Source organism: Neofelis nebulosa, chromosome 7, assembly GCF_028018385.1.
Source record: "Neofelis nebulosa isolate mNeoNeb1 chromosome 7, mNeoNeb1.pri, whole genome shotgun sequence".
In the NCBI taxonomy this organism is placed as follows: domain Eukaryota; kingdom Metazoa; phylum Chordata; class Mammalia; order Carnivora; family Felidae; genus Neofelis; species Neofelis nebulosa.
The window spans coordinates 70,897,812-70,910,706 of NC_080788.1; the positions used below are offsets into that span (position 1 = coordinate 70,897,812).

A 12,895-nucleotide genomic window follows, 5' to 3' on the forward strand; every position below is an offset into this window, starting at 1 on the left:
CTAGTTCTAGTATTTATAGCTTTTCATAAATATAAAATTAAAGTTTGTGATATAAGAACCCTTTCTGCTTTGTCTAACACTGTATCACTTATCTAAAACAGTAGAAAAAGCCCAGGATATATGTGATGAATGCATTTCTTAGAAATAGGTACTAAATTGTTCATATAAGAAACCAAACAGTAGCCCTCACAAATATATAGAGACATTGAATTTCACAATACCTACTCCACAAGCTTGTACTTCCTGGTGTTAACCCAGTTTTTTATATATATATAAAGATAGCTTGTTTGGAGAAAAAGATCATGTGCTTGGTTTCTCTGCCTTTTTAGAAAACTCTGGTGGGTTTTGAACCTCACAGGAGTTCTTCAGAACCCAAGTCCCCATAGAGTTTGCTGTCCTTCCTCTTAGAAATATAAAATTTTTCAGTCATTGAGGGCCTGAGGAGACCCATATTTAAACAGGAAATATAGACACATATTAAACAAAAAAGATGACCAGAATTAGAGATTTTATAGAAGTGGGTAAGAACTTTGAGAGAACCTTATTCAATTATTTCATTCTATAGGTACAAAGACAACCCTGTGAGGTTAAATGGTTAGCCAGTGTGCTCACAGCAATACATTCCCAGAGCCAGAATTAGAAGTCAGTCTAACTTAAGTAAAATGGTCTTAATAATACCACACACCTGCTTAATAGGAAGTGTCATGAAAAAGCTAGAACTATTTATATTTGGTAGGATCACTGTAACCTAAATGGAAAGTCCGTATTCATCCCTGACTTTTTATTTCATTTAAAATAAAATTGGCCTTCCTCTCCTGAAAGACTTTTTTCTCTCCATGGGATATTGTTCTTCGTAACCCTCTTTCCTGTTTCTTCAAACAACCTGGTCATCTTGAACTGTTCCATCTCAGAACTTATATCTCCTCTGTACTGTTCCCTGGCATGGGGCCAAAAGCTTTTTGAATCAGAGCATAGCCTCTCAGACTAGGTATTGGCTGGTTCCTTCAAATGTGGAGGAAAGTAATACTGAAGGAGAGGGAACCACACCAGAATCCTGGACATTGGGGATTGAGATGTCCTTCATTTGGTTAAAAAGAGAATTTGGTTCTCAAACAGCGTGGGAATGGCTGAGGTCAGATGTCTGCTTTACACAGTGGGGGGAAAAAGATTAAAATGGGTTGGAGAACGTGAAAGTCAGGAACACATGAATCTTGAAAAATCTTCACATTAAGGAGGCAAATTGAACATATTAAAAGGTGTGTGTGTGTGTGTGTGTGTGTGTGTGTGTGTGTAATTGATTTGATAAGACAATGTAATTCAATAACTGAAATTTGAGACTAAGAGAGTGATGGCATAGAGTAAAAGAACAAAAACATTTTGTAAAGGAGAGAATTTCTGACACAAATATTTTACAGAAGGGCAGAAACTGAAGGGAGTGGAGGGGGATAGAGAGAGGGGCACAACCATGATAGGTTCAGTTTTGTCATTGAAAAGTATCTTTCCTACCTGCCTGTTCAGTCACAGGATGTGCATTTTTAGAAGAGAGATTCAGAGAGTTTAGCCTTAATTTCTGTACATAATCTTCCCTCAAAGACAAAGAGATATATAAGAATGGGAAATAAAGCTAATTAGCTGCACAGGAGAGTGACCTGTTGTGTCAGAGCAGGCCAACACCCAGCCCATCATTAGTTTCTCTCAGGGGACTAAGTCTTTGAGTCACATTGGTTTCCCCATGAGAGAAATAGTGAAAGAGAAATTACCTGATAATGAAACAGAAGGAAGAGGGAAGTTTCTGAGGCAATGTGTTAGTTTGTATAAAAATATCCCTATATAGGTTACATGGTCTTTGGGATGAATAACTTGGAAGCACTGAGATGAGGCAATGGGGGTGTGAAAACATATCTTGTGTGGACAGACATACCTTGTGTGAAGTATGTCATAGTACCAAACTTGAAGAAATAGATGTAAAGCCCTTGATATGTGAAGATAATTTTTACAAATGACAGTGGGGGAATAAATTAATCATTTTACTCTTATCACTTATAGCCAATGTTTACCTATGTTCCCAAACTTTAGAGTGTTGGGGATGAAGTTCTTCTTGAAAGCATTTGACCTTTATTTTCCTGAGTTGACTGGATACAAGTAAAATTTGTCTATTATTGGATCAATTTCTTAAGAGATCAGTGGAAGACAGAAATACAAAAGAGGAAAAATGTAGGGAGTTAAATTTTGAGTTATTTGTAAGAGGAACATGTTTACCTGAGGGAGATAATCTTTCAAAGAACCTATGACAAGGCATTGAAACAAGCCTATTGTATCTCTGTAAGGAAGTAAGGCTTTAATCTATCTTTGGTGTGTATATACAAGGAATTTGATCTCCAGCCTATCATGGGGCCTCAAGTGTGAAGGCTCTATCTTTGTTTAGAGTTGTATTTGTTTAGGGTTGTATTTTATTTTTTCTTGTTAGGAAACAAGGGAAAATCATAATTCTCTAGAATAGTTGTAGAATGATGGTTAGTGTCAAATTAATTTTTGAAAAGTGTTGACATTCCAAAATGTATACGCAAGGATAAAAACTGGAGAATAATGTGGGCAGATATATTAAAAAATAAATAGGAATGCATGGTCAGTGGCTTGAATCATAGTAGATATATGATGAAGTAAAACAATTTAGCTGCTTAACAGAGACACAACTACTCTAAGACCAGAGGAAAATTTCTCCTCTTGCCTCCCTGACCCATGGCTATTGCAATGCAGTGAACAGTCCAGAGCCCCATAAATCATTCTGTTGTGTCAGTGTGCTCCTGTCCTGATGTGTCTATGTTCTAAATGGCCAACTGGATACCAGGTAGAGCAGCATATTAAGATGAATGAGGGAGATTCTAGGCAGAAATAAAATCCTAGGGAATTGGCCAGCCAGGCACAGAGCACACTGTGATTTGAGAGCCATCCATCCCCTGGGGCATGGATCCTGAGTTTGCTTGGAAGCAGAGAAAGCTGCTGGGCTAACAGAGGAGCAGGGGTTGTTAATGTAGAGTTTATGAGACCTAGAAGTATCAGAGAGAGCTGAGACCACTGATTTATAGGCTGCCCCAGCTAAAATTGCTTTAAGATTTGAACTGACTAAAGCCAGCAAAAGAAACTCATCAGTAGCTTTCACTGCAGAGGATTGAGGACAAAGAAGCATAGAAAATTGAGAAAAGGCAAAGAAAAGGAGAATAGGTACTTTAATCCTATTATTAATCAAATGTAAAAAGGAAGCCCAGAGGGCAGAGGATAGGGGACTTGGGGCAGCATGTGGCTCTCTGGAGCCTTCTCCCTCCCTTCTCACTTCCTAGAGTCCTTCCCCACTGCTGGACAGAAGTCCTGAACCCAACCCAGGTCACTGAGCTGGAGGGATGAGGAGCTTCTAGGCAGCATCAGCCTCCTCTTCCCAGGAACTAGAGGAGCTGGAGCACTTCATGCACAGACAGCTATGTTCTGGAGTACCTGGTGCAGGGGCTGCTGGCAGAGTACAGAGGCTGATAGTGAGAATGAGCAGGTACAGTCCCTCATCTCCCAGGAGGAAGTGCCAATGTTGGACCACCAATGAAAGACCTAATGAAGAAGGGACAGCAGATTGCAGTAAGGCTGGACAGTAGCTGTTTCTACTCTCCCAAGGCAAGCCCCCCAACTTAGAGCTGAAGAAGGAGGTAACCAGGAAATGCTGGTGAACAGTTTTTTAAGTGTCCCAATAAAAGCCTGTTCTCGCTAAGCCAAAGTCCAGGAAAAGGGTAGCCTAGGCAGATAGAAAAGTTTAATTTTTTTTTAAATGTTTATTTGCTTTTGAGAGAGAGACAGAGTGTGAGCAGGGGAGGGGCAGTGAGAGAGAGGGAGACACAGAATCTGAAGCAGGCTCCAGGCTCTGAGCTGTCAGCACAGAGACCCACTCAGGGCTCAAACTCATGAACTGTGAGATATGACCTAAGCAGAAGTCGGACGCTTTATGGACTGAGCCACCCAGGTGCCTCAAGATAGAAAAGTTTTAGACAATAACTGCTCTACTCCAGCCAAATAGCATAGAACAAGCTGTGGCCCCACCTTTACCTGCACCAGCAAAGATCCAAGGGTGTCTAGACTACCACCCTCACAGGGCTATAACAAGGCACTCCCTATTTTCCCCCCTACCCAGGGTGGTATAAGAGAAAGCCAGGCAGGAATATGGGATTTTCATCACTGCAAGCTTGTAATAAGGACCCCTAGCCACCCCCATGGTATTATTGGAGACCACGTGAGAGCCTGAACTTCCATCTCCACTCAGCAGTTGAGGTGCTTCTCCCCACTCTGTTGGGTTGTATCTGAGGAACTTCTAATAGAGTTGGGACTTCCACTAATGTCCAGTGGTAGTGACGCCACTTCTATGGCAGGGTCAGTGGGGACTGTGTGGAGTCCTTGAGCTCCCACTTCTACCTAGCTGTAACAAGTGCACCCTTGGACTTCTACCTTCACTGGTGGTAGTGAGACTGTGTTCCCTTTCCCCTGCCAGAGTGGTATCACAAAAAGCCATAAAAGAAATTAAAAAATCATTTCTTCTAGCAAGAACTGGAAATATTTCAAACTTAACGGAGGAACAACTACTAAAAGTCAACACTGTGAGGAGAAACTGGGCTTCATCAAAATTAAAAACTTTTACTCTGGGAATAACCTTGTTTAGAAGATGAAGAGATGAATTTCAGAGAGGGATAAAATTTTGTAAAACATGTATCTGACAAAGGACTACTATCCAGAATATATAAAGAATTCCCAAAACTCATCATTTAAACAAATCCAATTAGAAAATGGACAAAAGACATAAAGAGACATTTTTCCCTGATGAGGATGTACAGATGGCAAATAAGCACACAAAAAGATGTTCAGCATCATTAGCTGTAAGTGAAATGAAAAGTAAACCTACAATGGGAGATCTCTACATACCTATCTTAATAACAAATTTTTCTTAAAAAATAGTGTCAACACCAAATGCCAGTGAAGATACAGTGAAATTGGGTCAGTCATACATACTACATACCTATCTTAATAACAAATTTTTCGTAAAAAATAGTGTCAACACCAAATGCCAGTGAAGATACAGTGAAATTGGGTCAGTCATACATAGCTGGTAAGAAGTTAAAGTGCTCCGGTCATTCTGGGAAACAGTTTGGCAGTTCTTAAAAAAACAGAACCTTCAAGTATGATATCACCCAGCAATTTTACTCCTGTGTGTTTATGCTGGAGAAATGAATACTCGTGTTCACACAAAAGCCTGTACCAAATGTTTATAGCAGCTTTATTCATAATAGCCCCAAACTAGAAACAATCCAGTTGTCCTTCAAAAGGTGAAAAGTTAAAATAAGCTATGGTACTTAGCAATAAAATACAATCAGCTACTGAAACATGCAACAACCTATGTGAATCTCCAGGGAATTATGCCTAGTGAAAAAAGCTAATCCCCAAAAGTAATTTCATATGTATAACATCCTTGAAATGACAAGAGGATAAAAATGGGGAACATATTAGCAGTTCCTAGGAATTAGGGAAGGGAGAGGCAGAATTGTAGACTCAGGGTCTGGAGTTCTCTCTTGTCCAGCAAGAGAGTGGATGCAGGATTGAAATGCGAGAGAGGCTAATGTCCAGGAAGGGACAAGACTCTAGAGTAAGGGTCCTTGCTCCGTTTTTATTAGGATTCGAAGGCTTACAAGTGTGATGGATGTGCACAAAGAGACAATGAAACTGTGAACATTAACTCATGGGTATGGGGGAAATGGGATTTTGAAGATATGCTGTGTTAGGGTTTTGGGTCAATGCAAAACTAAATCCTAGTACCAGGCAGATGGTTGTTTACAATAGGCATGAGGCACCACCTCTGTTACCTAAATTTGCCTAGGGGACAAGAAAGACAGAGCATGCTACCTCAGGGTCAACAAGGCACCTTTCTTTTGCTAATTTGCTCTGCTCAGGGCCACTTTACCCTGCCATCTACAGCCCTGTTTACCTGCTTACCTATTTTGGTCCTTCCTTCGGTGAAAACAGCTTTCTGCTATTGCCCTAAGTTGGGGGGGGGGGGGCGGTGTTTCTGCCCTGAATACCTAATCTTGTTTACCTCATTTTGTATGCTTCCTTCCTAAAATTTCCTATTCCTATACTTTTGTCCTATACCAGGGACCTTTGCCCTGTTTACCTAATCTTATTTACCCAAACTTGGGTGTATTCATCCTGTGGCTTTCTAATTCTTTATGCCTTGTTAGCCCATTAGTGCAAGCTCAGGGAATTCCTAAGCTTATTCCCCATACAGGATGAAGTGGGTGTGGGTGCAAAATGGTAGCAGAAGGGAACCTTGTGCTGATAGAAATGTTCTGTTTCTTGACTGTATTAATATCAATGTCCTGGTTGTAATTTGAACTGTATTTTTACAGGTTTCTGATGAGGGAAAGTGAGTGAAAGGTATATGAGATCTCTGTTATTTCTTACAACTTGATGTGAATCTATAAATATCTAAAATAAAAGTTGACTTAAGAAAAAAGAAATCCCAGACACTAATCAATAAATTATTCACATTGCTATTTTTCAACTATTTTGGCTTTATTCATTTATTTAAAGATAAATATTTATTGAGCATTTTCCTGTAATAATGTTAGTAATGTTATAGCAGTAACCTTGATGGACACAGCCCTTCCTTACATGGAACTTAAAATATAATGAGGAATACATACATCAACTTAGAAATGGCTATGTTACAGAAATGGTACTATGGAGTATAAAATAACATACAATGAAAGGAGCTCTCTTGGACTCAGCTTCTGAGAAGATTTTCCTAGCAGTATGATGCTGAAACTGAGATTTGAAGAATGGATAGATGTTAATAGGCAAAGCATGAAGGACCAATGTTTCAGACAAAATAATTAGCCACTGCAAAGCCTCAAGATGAGAGAGAATGAAGTTTTTGGGAAAGCAAAGGTAACAAAATTGCTTCTGGAATTTCAGGGCTAGAGCATGTCCTCTGAGGCTAGAGAGGAGGATGGGGGCCAGGTCTTGGATGGCCTGATAAATCTTGAAAAGGGGGTTGTGTTTTAATTTAAGAGTAGTGACAAGTATGTGAAGGGTCTTGAAGAAAACGATCGCATGCTTAGGTTTATATTTTAAAAAATCGCATTCTGCGGGTGCCTGGGTGGCTCAGCTGGTTGAGCGTCCAACTTCGGCTCAGGTCATGATCTCACAGCTCGTGAGTTCGAGGCCTGAGTCGGGCTCTGTACTGACAGCTCGGAGCCTGGAGCCTGCTTCATATTCAGTGTCTCCCTCTCACTCTGTCACCCTCAAAAATATATAAACAGTAAAATAAATAAATAAATAAATAAATAAATAAATAAATAAATAAATATAAATACAAAAATCTCATTCTGAATGTAGATAATAGGAATCAAGGCAAATAAGATTTAAAGTGGGAAGACATATAGGTGACTTAATATTCTATTTGAAAAAAGATGTGAAATCTTAGACAAGAATGGTGATGTTTGGAGGAAAACAAAGGGATGTATTTAAGAGGTGTTTAGAGTAGGAATTCATAGGATTTTCAATTTTATTGAATACTGAGGATCAGGGAAGGGAGGAGTCTATTATTACTCCTGGATTTTGCACTGAGGAACTGGGTAAATATTGGTGCCAATTATTGTGGTTGGGGATCTGGAAGAAGATGAGGTTCAAGAATGAGATGATTAGTCTAAGACCTGCTGAGTGGGAGATGCCCTCAAAGCATCAGGTCAGTAGACAGATTTATGAAGTAGGAACTAAAGAAATAATACCCCAGCTTTGAAGTTCCTAGCCGACATGGTAAATTAAAGCCAAGGGAAAGGAGCCCACCTGGGGATAGAATATGGGGTGAGAATAGGCCAGAGATGTAACTCTGAGGAACACTGTTTGGTGTTGGAGCAGATGAGACAAACCCAGCAAACTGCTACTGGGAAGGAGTTCCGAAAGAGTTGGGGGAAAAACAAGAGACTGTAGTTTCTCGGAAGTCCAGTGGAATATTTGAAAGAGGGAGTGGTTAGCAATGATCGAGTAAAGAAGAAATTTCCACCCAGATGAATGCCAAAGCATTAAAAGAAGTATTAATGATTAATTTGTATGGAGGAAGCAGAGATGTTTTTGGAAAGGTTTCTTGGAGAAACGCAGGACAAAAAATACAGGCATTATTTTCCTCAATTCAGCAGATTTTATTCACAGGGCAGTAGAAATAAATGAATGAAAAAGTTATATGTAAGTTTAATAAAGCATTTATTCCAAGTATAGAAATTCTTAATTAAACTGAACATGCTTTACTATGTTTGGCTTGTTATCCAAGGCTATCACTCAGATATATAAGCTCCTGGGAGGTGTTTTATCTGACTAAGAAATCATATTCAAGGAAGCCAGGGCCTTTAAATATACACCCTTGGGTGATTATTCTTCTTTGGAACAGCTATTATTTCTATGAATTTTTTTTTCCTGGGGAATAAACCAGTTGGTTGAATATTGGAAAGACTTCATTTTAACAATAGTAGAGAGGCAGGCAAAAGTGCAAAAAGCTCTGGTTTGTATTTACTAAAGTATCGGTAGCATTAAGGAAATTCTCTCCCTACCTGTAATTCTAATCGAAACCTAAAACTACAATGGCATCCTAAACTGACAGTCAAGTTTGTGTTCCAGGCTCAACATAAGTAACACACAGTTTATTTTGTTATTATTCTAAGTTAAAATAGGAATTAAAAATATAATTTATGGATTTTGATTTCCTTAAAGTCACATTTTATCTATTAAGACCATAAGTTTACTATGAGATATATTTATCATTTTTGAGGTATTTATTGATAATGAGAATAAATACAATAAGCAAGTCCCAGAAAATGTCACTTAGAAAATGGTATTTGAATGTTAAGTTTACTTCTAGAAATCACCTCAGTTTTCTATTCTCATCTCTGTTCTCGATGGAAGTAGATGAGGTCAACTTATTCTCTGTCGCTAGCCAAATAGAGTCACCTATGATTCAACATTCAATTTCTACAGATGGGCTTTTATTGAACTATCTCCCCACATGGTGGCTCTTTTCATAGTAATGTCGACAGTCACATGACTTGCAGTGTTCTTGGTGAACTTGCAGCATGTAGAATCTAGATCTCCATTCATTATTAGATACCAGTAGGATGCACAATCCGCTTGCCCAGTCTTCTCATGGCCACTCTCATGTCTTTGTTTCTTAATGTATAGATGGCAGGATTCAAGACGGGGGTGATAGCGAAGTCGACTATGAACAAATACTTATCCAGTGATGATGTAGGGAAAGGCCACACATAGAGAAACATGCATGGCATAAAAAACAAAATCACTACAGTGATGTGAGCTGACAATGTGACAAATGCTTTGGACAAGTCCCCTGAAGAACGTTTCCAGACAGTGACCAAAATGAAGATATAGGATATAATTAAGGAGAAGAAAGTAGCCATGGATATAAACCCACTGTTGGCAATGATTACAAACTCTAGCTTGTAAGTGTCTACACAAGCAAGTTTCATGACGCGAGGAAAATCACAGTAAAAACTATCTACTTCATTAGGGCCACAAAAGGGCAGGTTTATGACAAAAACAAACTGAGATACAGCATGGATTATCCCCACTATCCAGGCAGCCACTACAAAGGAGACACACGTTTTGGGGCTCATGATGGTCAGGTAGTGGAGAGGTTTACAGATTGCGGTGTACCGGTCATATGCCATGGCTATGAGCAGCACCATCTCAACTCCACCCATGACATGAATAAAAAATATCTGTATCATGCATTTTGGAAAGGAAATGATGTTGCAGTCAGTGAAAAGATCAGAGATCATTTTGGGTACTGTGGTAGAGGACAGGCCTAGATCAAGAAGAGAGAGGTTGGCCAATAGGAAGTACATGGGGGTGTATAAATGAGAGTCAATAATTACCGTGAACACAATGAAGAGGTTTCCTAGGATAATTCCCATGTAGAACACAGAGAAGAACCAAAAGAGAAAAAGGTGCATCTCCCATGAATTTGAAAGACCAATCAATACAAATTCAGATACCACAGAGTCATTTGGTCCATCCATTGGCTCAATCAGTAGAGAAGACGCTGAAGTATTCTGAAGGTAGAAAATAAGGAAGAATTGAGAAATATGGGTACTGAACATTGATGTGCTTTTGCCCCTCAATGAATTTGTGGAAGATATGTTGTAATTGCCAAAATGTGAAGCTGGAAAACATACAGAGAAGGCAAATGAAAGGAAGATAAATGAATAGGAGAATTGAGATAATCATAAGTTCAACTAGAGAGAGAAAGAAACAATTATTTGGAAACATGGAGGAATTAGGAGCAAAGAGTAACACTTCCTGGTAAAGAGCCTCTTTACCATGCTCGTTGTGCAATAATTCAGTCTTTCTCAGTCTTTTCCATATACATTCAGGAAAACATCTTCTGTTTCGTGAATAGTTATCCATAATTTGAATGTTCAAACTCTTAATGATATTTGTACACACATTTTCTTGCAGAATGTACTCTCTGACTAATCTTTACTTCACACCTGTGAAATCTTGGGAATTAACACTCATTGTGACCAAGCCAATGAGTAAAAGCCAATGAGTAAAAGAGTGTTGAATGTAAAAGGAGTGGTAACATAAAATGAAAAGGCTTAGTCCTTTGATAGTTTACAATTTTTGTGATTGCAACAAGTCACTTGGAAAATTAAGATACATTTGAGGTCAAGTGAACCTCCCAATGCCAAAAAGAGAGTGTCAGAAGACTCAGAAAAATGGCTTTTCAGTACTTTGCTAGGATTGGGAGAGATTTTGTGCTTTTGAAAGATGTGTTCTAGGATTAATGAGTGGCAATTTAAACACAAAACAGAAATAATTATGCTCACTGAATCAAAATATTTAATCATGATATACTAAGAGCATGTCAAAACTACTGGATCTCAAGCATCATGAGAGCTTGTCTTCAAATATTTGAAGCTTAGTTCAGCTAAAATGCTGTTTGGAGGTGTGCAAAATTGCTCCCAACAACTTTTTTCCAGGGGAATATCTGTTTTCAGTTTGAATAAGTAGAAAGGATGAAGATATATAAATTCATTCGGACCCATTCATTATTTAATTTAAAGTGAAAAATTAAAAGTACATTTAAGAGATAAGATATTAGAAGATATGCAGAAGGGAATTGAGAAGATTAGTACCAAAATGAGTGTGGCCATTATAAACAATGCAAATTTGGATTTGACAAGTCCACTAAATTATAAAGTGACAAAACCTGGTTACAAATGAGTATGTGTTATGTGATATGCTCTTTACAAGTATACACTACAAAAATATGTAAATACATGAACATCTCAAGAAGATCACTGGATCAATGACATTTTAGGTAATTTTAATATTAAAAAACTTGACCATGTATATTTTGTTTTTTTCTATATTGGCCACATGTTTGTAATAAAAACTGTGAAAATGTAGAAAGAGACTCATAAATACAGAGAAGAAACCTGTGGTTGCCAGACAGAAGGGTTGTAGAGGGTTGTAGAGAAAGGGGTGAAGGGAGTGGTGCTCCATCCATCTCTGTCTCTGTTTCTCTCAAATAAATAATAGAGAAGGGCAAGAGAAAAAGAAGCATCTTATGAGATTTATGGAGACAGTAGAGCATGCATATATGTGAGAGAGGTAGATTATCACATATTTTTGGTACTAGATTTATAATTTAAAATTTAAAGCATCATTTCTTGGGGGTAAATGACAATTACTGGTATACTGTGTAGAAAATCTTGGTGTTTTATGCTTAATTTTAACCAGAACTTTACACATACATTCAATACGTGTGAATGAGTTTGGAGTTAAGGAATATTAATGATTGGCAACTGAATGGCTTTTTATAGTATGCTGGTGTGTTATTTGAAACATGCAAGTCTTACACTGAAAACAATGGGAAAGCATTAATATAAGCTATCTTTAGTTTGCTAATCAAATTTTATTCCTCCTAATATTTCCTAAAACAGAATTGACTGAAGAAATCTGTCTAAAGAGAAAAGCTAAAGGTGTGTAGCGAAATCAGACTTACTAGTGATTGCGCGCTATGTTGTGATGATTACCCTGCTTACAGAGGATCCCATCTTTGCTCATGATTTATCAGGAATTGATTCTAGTAATTAGTTTATTCTGAAAGATTGAGTTCATGCTTACAGCATGAGGAGAGGATGAATTCAATCTGCTTAAAATTTTTTTAGTTGTTTTTCTTGCTTAGAAAACATTAAGAATTAGAAATTCTTTGGAGGCAGAGTCTCAAAAGAGTTGGTTTCTATCCCTGCTGGATATTTTGACTTTAACATTCAGAACATAGAAAACTTTTTATGTAGGTAATGCAGATAATCAGGTAGAACTCAGGTTTTTTTATTTTAGTGATTGAAAATTCCCACTTCTTAAGGGGCCAAGAGCAATTATCACCAACCTAAAACTGAAAACACAGAGAAGCAAAGCTGTCCCAAACTCATTTTGCCAGTGTCTTGTCACTGTTGTACCATATTTTCAGAACTGATGGATACCAGTTATTAATTCATATTCATTCTTATTCTCTCTTTGTTTCTTGACCCAGTCATTGGCTAACATCATCAAATGCTTTATCAAATATGCCAAGTGGAGGGACTCCACTCCAGCATTCCCCATATGAGGACAGAGAATCATTTCCATTTGTTCAGTCGGTTAGGAGCATGAGTGGGAATGGAGTGGGCAAGAAATATTTACCATATTTGGTCTTCACAATAGCAAATGTGAAGTGTCACATAAGACGATGAAGAAAGTGGTGAGAGGTACAAGATTCTTGAGATACCAACCTACCAAAACCAGACATCATAAA

The 12,895-nt window shown here is 38.1% G+C and overlaps 1 protein-coding gene across 1 annotated transcript; it reads right to left on the minus strand.

Moving 5' to 3' along the window:
* Positions 1–9,176: 9,176 nt before the first annotated feature.
* On the minus strand, positions 9,177–10,115 carry LOC131518176 (olfactory receptor 4F15-like). Its single transcript, XM_058740770.1, has one exon. It carries the CDS (start codon positions 10,110–10,112, stop codon positions 9,177–9,179), a length of 936 nt encoding a protein of 311 aa, XP_058596753.1. The 5' UTR covers positions 10,113–10,115.
* Between the last annotated feature and the right edge of the window lie 2,780 nt (positions 10,116–12,895).